At 44.3% G+C, this 16,111-nt stretch overlaps 1 protein-coding gene across 1 annotated transcript in view; it reads left to right on the top strand.

Moving 5' to 3' along the window:
- Positions 1 to 16,111, top strand: part of LOC120916886 (latent-transforming growth factor beta-binding protein 3-like) — a 2,124,401-nt gene that overhangs the window by 1,836,717 nt on the left and 271,573 nt on the right. The window contains 1 exon segment of the mRNA XM_040327823.1: positions 8,920 to 9,060. Coding sequence (XP_040183757.1) covers positions 8,920 to 9,060 — 141 coding nt within the window.

Below are 16,111 nucleotides of genomic sequence, written 5' to 3'. Positions count from 1 at the left end.
TAAAAAATAAAAATAAACAGGTTAATAGGGATGAGCCGAACACCCCCGCGTTCGGTTCGCATCAGAATGCTCGAACAGACCGAATGTTCGCGCGAACATTTAGAACCCCATTGAAGTCTATGGGACTCGAACGTTTGAATTCAAAAGTGTTTATTTTAAAGCCCAATATTCAAGTTATTGTTGGAAAACGTCTTTGAGAACCCAGGTCTTGCCCCAGGGAACATGTATCAATGGAAAAAAAGTTTTAAAAACAGTATTTTTTTCTGGAGCAGCGATTTTAATGATGCTTAAAGTGAAAAATAAAAATTCCTTTAACCACTTCCATACAGGGCTTTTATACACACCTCCATACCAGGCCTATTCTGGCACTTCTCTCCTATATGTACAAATCATAATTTTTTTGCTAGAAAATTACGCAGAACCCCCAAACATTATATATGTTTTTTTAGCAGACACCCTAGGGAATAAAACGACGGTCATTGAAACATTTTTTCTTGCACAGTATTTGCGCAATAATTTTTCAAACGCCTTTTTTTTGGAAAAAAAAATTTCATGAATTAAAAAAATAACAAAACAGTAAAGTTAGCCCAATTTTTTTGTAAAATATGAAAGATGATGTTACACCGAGTAAATAGATACCTAACATGTCACGCTTTAAAATTGTGCACACTCATGGAATGGCGCCAAACTTCGGTACTTAAAAATCTCCATAGGCAACGCTTTGAAATTTTTTACAGGTTACCAGTTTAGATTTACAGAGGAGATCTAGTGCTAGAATTGTTGCTGGCACTCTAACGCACGCGGCGATACCTCACATATGTGGTTTAAACGGCGTTTACATATGTCGGCGGGACTTGCGTGTGCGTTCGCTTCTGCGCACAAGCTACTGGGGACAAGGGCATAAAAAAAAATGTTATTTCTTTTTTTTTTACATATTTATTTATTTTTTTACACTTTTTTTTTTTTATTATCACTTTTATTCCTATTACAAGGAATGTAAACATCCCTTGTAATAGGAATGTGTGTGACAGGTACTCTTTATGGAGAGATGCGGGGTCAATAAGACCCCGCATCTCTCCTCCAGGCCTGAAAGCATGAAATCGGTGAAAAAAAATTCACCGATCTCATGATTACAGTTGCTTAGTAGCGGCAATCGCGGCTTTGTTTACTATGCTTCCTGCCAGCGCCGGACGATTCGTTCTCCGAGCCCCCGATGCCACAGGAGAGACCGGAGAAGCACCGGATGGCAGCGGGAGGGGGGGTGTCCCCTCCCGCCGCCTATAAGAACGATCAAGCGGCGGAACCGCCGCTATGATCATTCTTATGTTGCACAGAATCGCCGGCAGAAGAGAAGGATATCTGAATGATGCCTCTAGCTGCCGGCATCATTCAGATATCCCCCCACAAAGTCATATGACGTCCACTCTGAACGGTAGAGGTCCTTTGTGGACGTCATTTTACAATGGGCCGGTATTAAAGTGGTTAAATATCATACCTGCTGGGTGTCTATAGTAGTGGCACGTGTTTAGAAATGTCCCTGCACAACATGAGATTACTCTTAGAAAAAAGTAATTTAATACTGCTTGCGGCTTTAATGTAATGTTTGGTCCCTGCAATATGGATAAAAATCATTGAAAAAAATAGCATGAGTTTCCCCGCCACCACTCCCCCCAGGTCATTACAAGACCCAGTGCCGATCCTGACCTCCCTGGGGCCCTAAGCAAAATGAAATGGCACATTAAAAATGAGAATCGGGGGGCGCTTATGACAGTGACATGTCACATTAAAGTTGAGAAGCGGGGGGAGGGGGTGTTCTGCTGTCGTAAATGACTCAGCGAGTTTAGGTGCAACTGAACAGCACAAGTGCAGTAACAAAAAGTACATTTAGGTGCTAATAAACAGCACAAGTGCAGTAACACCAACTACGTTTATGTGCAAATAAATAGCACACGTGCAGTAACAGCAACTACGTTTATGGGCAAATAAACAGCACACGTGCAGTAACAGCAACTACGTTTGTGTGAAAATAAATAGCACACGTGCAGTAACAGCAACTGCGTTTATGTGCAAATAAATAGCACACGTGCAGTAACAGCAACTACGTTTATGGGCAAATAAATAGCACACGTGCAGTAACAGCAACTACGTTTATGGGCAAATAAACAGCACACGTGCAGTAACAGCAACTACGTTTGTGTGAAAATAAATAGCACACGTGCAGTAACAGCAACTGCGTTTATGTGCAATTAAATAGCACACGTGCAGTAACAGCAACTACGTTTATGGGCAAATAAACAGCACACGTGCAGTAACAGCAACTGCGTTTATGTGCAATTAAACAGCACACGTGCAGTAACAGCAACTACGTTTATTGGCAAATAAACAGCACACGTGCAGTAACAGCAACTACGTTTATTGGCAAATAAACAGCACACGTGCAGTAACAGCATCTGCGTTTATGTGCAATTAAACAGCACACATGCAGTAACAGCAACTACATTTATGTGCAAATAAATAGCACACTTGCAGTAACAGCAACTGTGTTTATGGGCAAATAAACAGCACACATGCAGTAACAGCAACTAAGTTTATGGGCAAATAAACAGCACACATGCAGTAACAGCAAGTGCGTTTATGTGCAATTAAACAGCACACGTGCAGTAACAGCAACTACATTTATGTGCAAATAAATAGCACACGTGCAGTAACAGCAACTGTGTTTATGGGCAAATAAACAGCACACGTGCAGTAACAGCAACTAAGTTTATGGGCAAATAAACAGCACACATGCAGTAACAGCAAGTGCGTTTATGTGCAATTAAACAGCACACGTGCAGTAACAGCAACTACGTTTATGTGAAAATAAATAGCACATGTACAGTAACAGCAACTGCGTTTATGGGCAAATAAACAGCACACATGCACTAACAGCAAGTGCGTTTATGTGCAATTAAACAGCACACGTGCAGTAACAGCAACATACAACACGTTAGAACACTGCAGCTAGCACAATCTACTGCCTGACAAATAGGAATAGCTGATCTAGCTAAGCTATACAGTGTATAAATATATGTACAACTCCTAGGATGTATATATATCCTCTACACACTGTAAATTAAGCTAAACTGACTAGCCTGCCTGCTCTATCTATCTGGTAGAAAAGACACTGTCCAATTATGGCTCTCCGTTTTCTGCGCGCTGTGATTGGCCAAGCATGCGGGTCATAGTGCATGCTTGGCCAATCATCAGCGCGCAATGCCGCAGTGAATTATGGGCCGTTGCGCATTACTCGAATTTGGCGCGAACGACCCGTTATGTTAGAATTTCGTCGAACGTACGAACATACGTTCGAGTCGAGCACAAAGCTCATCCCTACAGGTTAATTTGAGACAGTAAACAGCATATGGTTTATGCTTTGAAAATAGCACAATAGAGCCAGAGACACAGGTTTGAAATATTAGTCACAACATCTTGAGAAATATTTTGCAAAATAATGCAGTACAAATATATCAAAGTGAGTGAACAGCGTAAAAAAAAATACATTGACAAAAATAAAACCTTTATCAAAAACATATCTTTTTGCAAAGACATTCTTGCCAGCCCCCACACACACAACCTGCCCTCTTTCAGGGCAGCTGACAAATGCTCTACATGCTTTATATAACATAGGCTTGTGTGTGTTAATGACGCAATTGAAAACACATGGACAAAGTTCAGTCTCTACATTGGGTTTGCTTGTAAGTGGGTACACCTGTTAACTATCTCCTTAAATTACTAAGCCAAAAAACACGCTCTATGAGACACAAAAAGCAACATCAAAAATTCTAAGTCCCTGGGCATGCTCAGTTCACCAGAAATGCAGAGGCAGAAGCATGAACAAAACTGCAATCGCGGCTGAAAGCATGAGATCTGTGTTTATTTATTTTCCCGATCGCATGCTTTTCAGCCTGAAGGACAGATGTGAGGTCTTATTGAATTATTACGTAAAAATAATAATTAAAACGCCCCTGTCCCTAGTAGCTCGCACTCAGAAGCGAACACGCATGTAAGTCCCGCCCACATATGTGAACGCCATTCAAACCACACGTGTGAGGTATTGACGCGTGCGTTAGAGCGAGAGCAATACTTTTAGCACCTCCTCTGTAACTCTAACCTGGTAACCTGTAAAAAAAAAAAACAAGCGTCGCCTATGGAGATTTTAAAGTCCTGAAGTTTGGCGCCATTCCATGAGTGTGTGCAATATTAAAGCGTGTCAAGTTAGGTATCTATTTACTTGGTGTAACATCATCTTTCACATTATCACCAAAAATTGGGATAACTTTATTGTTTTGTTATTATTTAATCACTTGCTGGTCAATGACCAGGCCACTTTTTGCGATTCGGCACTGCGTCGTTTTAACTGACGATTGCGCGGTTGTGCGATGTGGCTTCCAAACAAAATTGACGTCCTTTTTTTCCCACAAATAGAGCTTTCTTTTGGTGGTATTTGATCACTTTTTTATTTTTTGCGCTATAAACAAAAATAGAGCGACAATTTAAACAAAAAAAATAATATTTTTTACTTTTTGCTATAATAAATATCCCCAAAAATCAATAAAAAACTGTTTGCCTCAGTTTGGGTCGATACGTATACTTCTACATATTTTTGGTTAAAAAAAAATCGCAAAATGCGCAAAAGTTATTTTCTAGATTTGGAAATATCTATTGTCGACTGTCAGTTTAAGTTTAAGACTTATTTCAAATCCACCGATCGGAATGGGTATATCCCTATGGGAAGTTGTCATCATCCCTCCTGGCTACGCTCTGTACCTCGTAGCCAGTTCCTCCGATTACGCAGGAATTGTAGCGATAACGACACCTACCTAGCACAGGCAGACCTTTTAAAAACACGGTTTGTGGATAAGGGATATCCCGTTGTTGACGTTGACTGTGAAATCCAACGCGTTCTATCATTAAGTAGAAAATCATTGGTATCAGTTAAACCCAAACGCGAACCAGATAGTGCTTTTAAGTTTGCAATGCTCACTTCTTTTTCAACACAGTACAGACAGGTCAAAACCATAATCAATAAACATTGGAATGTCCTGAGAGGAGACAATGTTTTGGGTCCAGTTTTGCCTGAACAGGCAAAAGTGATATTTAGGGGCGTCCCCTCTTTACAGAGCCTTGTCGCCTCTAACATAATCAATCCACCCATAAAAACCTCGTTTTTTCATAACATGATTGGCTTCTATCCCTGCAAGAGGTGTATAGTATGCCAGCATAATGCGTTGGGTAAACGCAAAATCACCCAATTTGCATCCACAGTTACATCCAAACAGTATAACATCAGACCTTTTTGCACATGCGATACTAAGCATATTGTATATTTAATCACTTGCCCTTGCGGCAAACAATATGTGGGACGTACCATCCGCACATTCGCAATAAGGGTGGGAGAACATATTGCCCTAATTAAAGGGGGTGATACTAAACATCCAGTACCCCGGCATTACAAACAGTTTCACCACAGAGACCCCAGTGGGACACAATTCACCATCATTGACAAGTACACGCCCCCTTGGAGAGGTGGTGCCATGACCAGAGGGGTATCGCGCCTTGAAGTTTACTGGATTTTTGAGCTCCAAACGCATGTCCCACTTGGCTTGAATGTAGAGTGGGACATCAACGCTTTTATTAATCAGTCGTAGGAATTCTTTTGTTCTATTCATTTATTCATTATTTTATTTATTTTTATTTCTATTTTTATTTTCATTTTTATTTTATTTTTATTTTTTTCTTTCTTCAAATGTGCATTTAAATTATTTTAAGTAGATCTCAATTGACTTTGTGACTTTGTTGTGAATGGTAGCTCCTCTTACCTGTGTGCAATACTCATGATCACACTTTTCACATTGTTTTTTGACTAGACTGTTGCTTTAATACTTCTGTGTCATATCCAAATATGTTTTTATGTCTTCTGTACATAATCACGTATTAAGAGGTTTTTTTTCGTATCCAATTACACTTAACACATGTTTTTTGGATACATATAGGTATGGCCGTTTTATCCGGATTCATAATTGGGTCCATTTAGTTTTTAATTTTTAATTTCTATTTTTGCTATAATTGCTGGAGGCATCTGGCAGTCATCTGCATTTCCCCTGTTTTTTTATAAAATACCGTCATCCCACCAATCATTCCTGTTCAACATATTTGATGTCATGTATTATTCCTGATTGACATCGGGGTTGGCTTGTTTGATCAGCGTCTACTGACGCAGCTGTTGCGCACCTGGAACGCACGTTGCGCGCCTGGAACGCACGTTGCGCGCCTGGAACGCACGTTGCGCGCTTGGAATGCGCGTAGCTGGTGCGCGCCTGGAACGCACGTTGCGCATGCGTCGTGCGCCTGGAACGCATGACGCATGGCTGTGGCGTCATACTAAGCAGTCAGCTCGCCCATATATTAATTTATAACCCACACATATTCCGCCGTGACTTTGGCGTCATGACACGGAACACATTGTGTCCGATGTCTAATGACGCGGTCTGTGCATGCCCAGACGCTTTAGAACGCACGGCTATTGGCCATCGGTCTACTAGCAAACATCCGGGTTACCAATGTCACGTGATCGGGATTGGTCTGACGGATTACTTCCTGTCAGGTCTTCCATATGGATTTCCATAGGGTTTTGATATTGAGGCTTGGAACACATGGATCACTTCCTGTCAGGTCCTGGTCTGACGGATCACTTCCTGTCAGGTCTTCCATGTGGATTTCCATAGGGTTTTGATATTGAGGCTTGGAACACACGGATCACATCCTGTCAGGTCTTCCATGTGGATTTCCATAGGTTCTGATATTGAGGCTTGGAACACACGCTTATTTGCCATCTCCTATACCAGGAAGTAATGGATCCTGATTGTTGCACACAGGTGGATGGGATGCCACAATTCTTCTGATTGGAGGTATGAGGTTTATGATCATTATATATACACTGAGGCTTTAGTGGAGAGACACCCCAGATGATGTGTGAATAACACGAAACGCCGTCGGGTCGCCTCCACTGCCGCCTCATACTATAGAATATGCGAGTTTTATCCAGATACATGTGAGTGCACTTGCTATCTTTTTACAATAAATACCCAGTTTTATACCGGTTTACACTATGTGGCCCTTCTCTTTCCATTTTCTTTCAACTATTTAACCCCTTGCTGAGCTGCAAAGATCCAAGGTTATCCATTTATGATCATACACTGATTGATTACTTCTAGCAAGTTTCTTGGTGATTGCTACTTTGTGTACCCTGTCTGGTACTTGAAGCTTGTTATGACTTGATTGACGTACGTCATTTCATGAGAACTTTTTTGTTGCATTTGTTACTTTATTTATGTTCCTATTGTTCCCATGAGGAACTACCATTATAGATATTAATTTGCCATAGCGCTACACAATTTTGTTTCCGTGGAGGAGACAGGCAGAAGAGGCTACAGAGAAGAAAGCGGAAAGAAGCCCTGGCCCCCGGGCAGAAAACGGCGAAGCCCGGAAAACGGCGAAGCCCGGATGCCCCCCCCGAATCAAAAAGAGCTTAAAGGGTTGGGGGCCCCAGCGGAATGCAGCGGAGAAGCCCGGATGAGTGGCGCCCCCTCTTGCAGAAAACTACGAAGCAGAAGACCCCCCAGCTGACTAATAAATTATTTTAAAAATCTGTGTAGTGTTTTTTTAACTTTAGATTTCCCCCCAGGTGAATGGGTAGGGGTACGATGTACCCCATACTCATTCACATAGGGTGGGGGGCCGGCATCTGGGGGCCTCCTTATTGAAGGGGGCTCCCAGATTCCGATAAGCCCCCGCCCGCATACCCTGACAACCAACGGCAAGGGTTGTTGGGAAGAGGCCCTTGTCCCTATCGACATGGGGACAAGAGTGCTTTGGGGTGGGGGGGCAGTGCCCCCCTGCCCCAAAGCACACACTCCCCCATGTTGAGGGCATGCGGTCTGGTACAGCTCAGGAGGGGGGGCGCTTGCTCGTCCCCACCTCCATTCCTGTCCGGCCAGACTGCGTGCTTGGATAAGGGTTTGGTCTGGATCTTGGGGGAACCCCACGCTGTTTTTTTAGCATAGGTTAACCCCTTATGATCCAGACCAAGCCGAAGGGCCTGATGTGCCACTACAGGGGAACCCACGCCGTTTTTTTGTTTGAAATTTGGCGCGGAGTTCCCCTTCATGGTCAGCGCAAGCTGAAAACAGTTCAGCCTTTCACGTGCGCCGTCTCAACCTGCGCAAATACAGCTACGCTGCTTGGAATTTACCAAGATTTTCCCGGCGTAGTGAGGTGGCGTACGTGGAAGGCCATATTTGCCGTGCACGCATGCGCAGTATGCAAATAAACCTCCCCGAGTGTTTAGGCGTTCTTGCCGCGTGTTGCGATGTTTTCAGAAAAATCACTTTCACTTCGGCCCGGGAAACTTAAACAAACACATGTCACTATACTTCCCCACTTCACCTCACATCCCTCCCTTAATAAACTCCCGCCCAAACCCCTTCTATTTACATCAATACCTAAATGCCGTACGCCAGCTCTATAGAGGCGCACCATGCGCCCTCTCCTGGGCGCACTAGGTATTATAGTAAATAAAGAAATAAGCTGCTCTGTCGGAGTATTTCTTTAGTAAATGTCAAAATGGCTGTTACTCCTGCCTTTGCTCCATGATTCATGGCACAAAGGCTTGGTAAATCAGCCCCTATATGTCATGCAGCATTCTTTAATTTTCGTTTACATCAGCATGATTGTTGAATCCTCCTGTTGACTTTTTTTAAACGCTACTCTTGGACATATTAATTGTATAATTATATGGTACTGATCAAAGCATTTCCAAGAAGACATACAACATGGTTCTGAATTACTTTTTTCATTTTCTATTTACCTAATTTTTAGATGTTGATAAATGTCAGGATAGAGGATTGTGTCGCAATGGTCGCTGTGTAAACGCCCCTGGATCCTTCTATTGCGAATGTACCCCTCCATGGACACTGGATACTCTGGGAAGGCATTGTAATCGCCCTGACATACAGTCAGGTAATGAGCTAAAATGTACATAAATAGAATTCTTTGTTCTTTAAACATTTTTACATCATGCTTTCATACCAAAATATGGCATTGGGGGCATTTTCTGAATGCAGTGGACTTGTGTGCAAGAGGTTGGCCCCAGTGTGGACCTGTGTAGCTCTACCCATGTAGGATACACTGGTTCAGATGCGTCCTTTGTTCTCCACCACAACCCTGCAAGGGCCTCAATCCTACTGACATGCCAGGCTACTAAAGTGAAGTAACAAGACTATGGGTAAAAGAGAACTAGGTTATTATTTATAAAGTTGTTTATTCGACAAAGGCAAGCCAATAACATTTATGTTCACATTATTCAGCACACAGGGTAGGTAACAATCAGGAGTTCATAAATGGTGTAAAGGCCCCCAAATCAGCAAAAACAGTAGCAATACCACCCAGAGCACCAAACAGGTAATGAGTACATTTTATTGAACAATACCAGCATACTTCCCAACTTTTTGAGATGGCAATGAGGGAAACCTACTAGCAAAAGTATGTAGGCATAGGACACCACGACCCCTTAAAGGAGAATTAACCCCCAAAAATATTAGTTAAACCCACCAGTGCTTCTTTTTACCACTACTATTCCTTTATATTGGCTTTTCAAATGTACAAATACAGCAATTTAGGATTTGGATGAAAGGTTTAGCACTGGGAAACACTTTTTTTTAAACATTCCAAGTTTATTAGTGTTCCAGAAAAGAACAGAGTAGCAAATGTAGCCAACATAACAGTACAGAATGATAATGACAGTTACACACAAAATTTTTATACATCCACAGTTGACAATCAGGACTGTTTCGGTGAACTATAGGCATCATGTTCCTTGATGTGATATGTATTAAAGCTAAACTCAACCAGCATTGAAAGTGAATTCGGTCTTCAAATGTTTGAATACATAACAGTATTTGTAAACTATAGGTTAAGCTTCGACAATACAAAGTTAAACAATGTTGTAATGTGAAAGAGACATCCGTAACTTTTGGTGTGTACTCCTCACTACCATACCCTGAGGTTGGGCTTAACCATCCTGCTGGGCCGGATAGATAGGGCCGTAGCAGGTAGAGGGGGAAGGAGGCAGGGGAGGGGGTCAGTGATGAAGGAGAAAGAGTGGGGTGGGGAGGGGGGGAGGAGCAGTGAGGTGAGGAGCATTCGCTATCTATATCAGTCAATCTGCCACACCAGCACCTAGTCGTGTGGCTAGAGGGCAACTCTCAGGTGCTCAGCAGCCACCCAGAAGTGTCCCATACGTCTCAGAGAAGCGGAACTCAAACCAGGGGGACCAAGTCTTGTGAAATCTCTCTACACTATCTGAGGCTTGCGCAAGTGTGTTTTCCATTTCACATACCTCCGATATCTTTCCTAGCCACTGCTTAACCGTGGGCGCCTTCGGGGTCTTCCAAAGAATCGGTATCAGGGCTTTGGCGGCGTTCAGCAAATGTTTCGTCAGCGAATTCTTATATCGCTGCAATGAAAAGGTAGAGATGTGGAGTAGGCAGCACGCAGCGTCCAGCTCCAGACTGGTCTCTGTGATTTGTTTGATTAAATCTCTGACCTGTTGCCAAAATTTAGCTAAACAAGGGCAAAACCACCAGATATGTATCAGCGTGCCCACTCCCTCTCCACATCTCCAGCAGACGCTAGGTGTCTGAGCATACCAGGAATTCAGCTTAGCTGGTGTAACGTACCAGTCCGTGAGTAATTTGTAGGACGTTTCCTGCATTTTCGTGCTAATAGAACATTTGTGTGCAAGGATACAAGCATTGCGCCACTGTCTTTCTGAGATAGTCCTCTCTAATGCTTTGGACCATCCCTTTTGAAATCTATCCTCTGTTGTAGTAGAGGATGTTTGCAACCACTTATATATGACTGACGTCGTTCTTTGCAGGAGATCACCTTTGAGACAGACCTCGTCTAGATCAGTCAGCTGTCTGGTGAAATGCGGTTTGTTCATCTTGTCACAAGTCTAGCTACGTATTTGTAGGTACGTCCAGAACGGTAGGGTAGGCAGGTCGGTGGTTTGTTTAAGTGTCTGGTATTCCAGAAATGTCCCTCCTTTAAAGCAGTCTCCAGCCTTGAGTTGTGCTTTAGAAGGTGGATGGCTAAGCGTCCGCGTACCAACTCCTGGCTGGAAGTCTGGGTTGTCTGAGAGTGGTGTGAGCGGGCCCTTTACTGATGAAATGGGGGAACATTTGGTCCCCATGTCAAACACCTTCAGGGTATTAGCTATAAGGGGTTGGTGGAGCAGCAAGCGCGATTTTCTTACTCCAGGGTTCCAGGGGGAAAAAAGGAGAGGGCAAGGACTAAGATCCTCTTCCAGAGTCACCCAATCCTTAGCCCTTTTGTGACAGTGCCAGTCCACCACTCTAGTAACATGTGCCGCTATGTAGTATTTCCTGAAGTCCGGCAATCCCATACCCCCCCCTTCCTTTGGCCTGGTCAAGAGAGCGAACTTAATCCTTGCCCTTTTATGTGACCATAGAAAGGTCAGAAGAGCGGTCTGGAGTTTTTTAAAGAATCTGGTGGGTAGAATTATGGGCAGTGCCCTCAAAAGGTACAGGAGCCTGGGCAACATCACCATCTTGATGATGGCTGCCCTCCCAAACCACGAAAAGTATCCTGTATTCCACAGCTTGAGGTTTGCCTCTATTCTGTGTAGTAGTGGTATGAAATTTGCGTCGTATAGTGATGCTAGGGATGGAGTCAGCCATATTCCCAGATATTTTAGGGCTTTGCTTTCCCATCTGAAGGGACAATTGGTCTGTGTTTTGGAGAGAGTCAGGTCAGGCAACGTAAGATTCATCGCTTCCGATTTTGTTAAGTTTATTTTGAGGTTGGTGAGATACCCATAGTGGCCAAATGCTTTCAGAAGGTTTGGGATGGAGATATGTGGACCCGTTACAAAGAAAAGGAGGTCGTCTGCATACGCTGCTGTTTTGTACACCCTACCTCGCACCGAGATCCCTTGTATTGCGTTGTCCTTATTAACCGTACGGATGAATGGTTCTAGGGCGAGGATGAACAGTAGAGGGGACAGTGGGCAACCCTGACGTGTCCCATTCCGAATCTCTATCACGTCTGATAATGACCCATTAATTTTGACCCTGGCAGAAGGGTGGTGGTATAGGGATGTAATCCACGCCATCATGCGTGAACTGAGGCCTATGTGGGCGCACGTCGCAAACATAAAGTCCCATGACACTCTGTCAAAAGCCTTCTCCGCGTCGGTGGACAGGAGAAGGCTTTCGACATGTTGCGCACGGGAAGCCTGCATCAACAAGAGGGCTTTAATGATGTTATCCTTCGCCTCCCTTCCCGGCATGAAGCCCACTTGTTCCGGACCTATTACATTGGGTAGGAGTGGCCTCAATCTGTTTGCCAAGATCTTCGCCAGTAATTTCAGGTCGATGTTTAGGAGGGAGATGGGTCTATAGCTAGCGCATGCCTCAGGGTCTTTATCTACTTTCGGGATGACCGTGATGTGTGCAGCATGAAAATCTTGTGGGAGGGGTCTGGGGTTGGTTAGGGAGTTGAAAGCCTTCTGCATAGGGCCCACCAGGATATTGCTAAAGGTCTTATAGTAAATCGAGGTGAAGCCATCGGGACCCGGGCTTTTCCCTGACTTCAAGGCTTTGATGGCACCGTGTATTTCTGCTTGGGAGATCTGTTCTTCTAGGGCGGATGTAGCATCTGCCGACAGTCTGGGTAGGCCGCTTTGTTCTAAGTAGCCTAATATGGCTTGACTCCTATCTCCCTCCACCCCCGTCGGTCTGTGCTGCAGTGGCAGGTTGTATAATTTCGTGTAGTATTCGTGGAAGTGTCTCGCAATGTCCTCCGTCCTAACGTCCAGAGCACCGGAATCATTCCTGATCCCAGCAATATGAGCGGAGGAGTGAGGATCTCGTAGGGCCCTCGCCAGCAATTTACCTGACTTGTCTCCTGCCTCATAGTATATTTTTTTCCTAAAGTAGAGGAAGCGCTTTGTTTTGATGGCCATAGCATCCTGCAATTTCTGTCTGGCCTCTAACAGCTCTGAGGCCGTTTGTTCAGACAGAGATTGTTTGTGTTTGGCCTCTAACGTGGAGATTGTGCTCAGTAGTTTAGTAATTTCAGCCTCCTGTAGTCTCTTGCGTCGGGCTCCTAAGCGAATCAGTGCACCCCTGACTGTGCATTTGTGAGCTCCCCATACCATCATAGGGTCAGTCTCTTCAGATTCATTTTGCTTGAAAAAGTTCACTATGTCGTCTGTTATTTGAGGTAGCAGTTCTGGGTCCGTCAGGAGCGACGCGTTTAGTCTCCAGGAGGCTGACAAGGTCGGGGGTGTGGACTCAATGATCGTCAAAGAAGTGGGTGCATGGTCCGACAAGGTCTGGAGTCCTATTTTAGCCTCGGTCACTCTGGCCAAATCCCTTTGGGAGATGTACAGGTGGTCGATACGTGAGTATCGGTTGTGCGGTATGGAGTGGAAAGTGAAGTCCTTATCTGCTGGGTGGAGAAATCTCCACGTATCCACAAGATGTAAGGACTGTAAGAGTGATTTTATTTTTTTAAGGATTTTGTAGGATATGCAAGTTTTACCTGTCTGTGTCCAACAGTGGGTGCAGTGGGATGTTAAAGTCCCCCCCCAATATTAGACAGCCGGACATAAAACCTGTCAGGGCCCGTATCATACGTTGGCAAAAGCTCACATGTGCAGAATTGGGGAAGTAGACATTCGCTAGCGTAATTGGAGAGCCAGCGTAGCTACCCTTGGCGAATATATATCTGCCTTCTGGGTCAGTCAGCCTTTCAGTCATTTGGAAGGGCGCATTTTTGCTTATTAGGATAGAAACACCCTTAGACTTGTTTAGGTCATTTGTCGCGTGTAAAGCCGTCGTGAAATATTGGTTAGTCAGTTTTGGAACCTTATTGGTCTGAAAGTGAGTCTCCTGCAAAAAAGCGAAATGTGGTTTACCTTTCTTTAATTCTCTAAGCAGTGTGGTCCGTTTCTCTGGTATGTTCAGACCTTGAACGTTATGTGAGATGATCGTGGGTCCGTTACCTAGCGCTGAGTACGCCATCTGGAGTGTTCACTTGTGTCTTATCTGACAGAATCTGAAAAATGAGACAACAGGTTAGACAGGTACTGGTGTGGTGATATGCCGTTTCGCCCACTATCGAATGCTCCAGTGATAAGAGTGAGGACCAGGGGGAAAGACAGGGTGGAGGAGAGAGCTAGAAAAGAGGGGAGAGAGGGAGAGGGGAAGGTGAGGTAAGGAGAGGGTTCAATTAGCACCTCGGGATGTGATGATCACCCCGAGGTTAGAAGTAATGGGTCCGCAGCGTAAAAAAAGGGATCACCGCGGGCCCACTCTGCGAGGTCGTAGCGTGGCAACTAGACAACAACGGAGGCGGGTGCCGCTGTGGCACCCGTAGGAGGTTGCCACAGGATTCCCCGTCACTGCCAATAAACTGCAGTCCGTGGAATCCGTTACTGTCAGCAAAAAGCTGTTCTATTGTAGCAGAAGTAAATCTGGCAAAAGGAAAAATAAAAATTTAAACAAATTTAAAAAACTATAACAACTCTCTCACAGCTCAGGCAAGAAGAGAGGAAACCCGGCCTTTGATTAATACTGTATGTCCAGCCTTCATACTCAAGGAGCACGGAGGCTTGAGTGGTGACATATAAACCCTGCGAGGGTTGATTATATGTAGGCAAATCAAGATATTGTGGCCTTATATCACTCAGTGGTGTAAGCATAAACATGGAGAGTACATCAGCCATCAATGTAGAGCAGAGCACAAAACTAACAGGCAACATAGAGGAGAAAAAAAAATAAAAAATAAAATAAAGAACGGTGAATCTCAGGCATTATGCTACTTCGGATAAAGTGTCTTCCTCTAACTAGGCACTTTCTCATGGAGCCCCATGTGAAGTAGATAACACTAAGCTGTGTGGTTCCGTCATCAGGCTAGCAGAATAACCCTGAGAACGGTATCCACCCTTCTGGGTGGTGAGTGTATTGTACCACTTTAGGTCACGTGGTATGACCCTGTCAGGCTTTCTCCCATCCACAGACATCATTGGCAACTGTCAGTAGGTTATCATGTTCATGTCGCTCTATACTAAGCGAAACAAAAGAGGAAAAACGGAGGGCGCACCGACCTAGTGTGATACTGTTTGGTGGATTTTATTAAATCAATAAAAACAAATCATAATACTCACAAAAGGAGTGTTAAAAACAGGCCTTGAATCACAATGCAGCAAAGAACCAACACCATCGGCATAGCACGATATTGTTTCGATCCGTGACCGTGGCTAGGGCTGACGCGTTTCAGGGGAGAACCCCTTTCCTCAGAGCTAAAAGGTCTGCAGTGCTTCCTCACCAAGGGACTTGTCTCAATAAATACTAGCTTTCAGTAGGTGGTAAGGACGCCCCTCCCATAAAGTAGGAGGTGCATGGCCGGACACCCACCCACATGTCTGTCACCTTTTCCTTATTCCTCTCTCCATATCTATATCAAGCCATTCTTAGTATGAATGCATAGTCCAAAATTGCACTATACCCAGCAATAAAAATGTACATACAAAATGACTACCACAATAAGGCATCAATATATATACACATGCATACACACACCACAATATGGAAAGCCTTTTCAGTCAAAGCACTCAGCAGATTGCTGCCTCCAAGTGTATAGTTATAGCAAATCAAATCAATAAAGTGCCAGAGTGTAATAAGGCTCTCCTAATCACACTTCCAATAAGGGGCTGTGTAGTTGCTCATATGTGCCACACAAGCCCCACTTGCAGTGCTGTGCCTACCTTCCTTGGACGAGGAGGCTGCTGGAACGCACGCCCAACGTGGAGGAAGTTGTTTGCGCTCCAGCCGAGTCTACGTTCCACTGCGCATGCGCGTGACGTCATTGACGCCGCGCGCGGCGCATATACAGTGACGATGCGCTCCAGCTTGTAGAACCAGCAGGCTGGAGCGTCTCCTTCCCTACTAGGTGGCACGTTCCCAAAGGGGAGAGTTACACC

This window comes from Rana temporaria, chromosome 11 (genome assembly GCF_905171775.1).
Source record: "Rana temporaria chromosome 11, aRanTem1.1, whole genome shotgun sequence".
NCBI lineage: Eukaryota > Metazoa > Chordata > Amphibia > Anura > Ranidae > Rana > Rana temporaria.
Note: the sequence above shows the minus strand (reverse complement) of the source record. Positions and strands in the feature narration are given on the sequence as shown.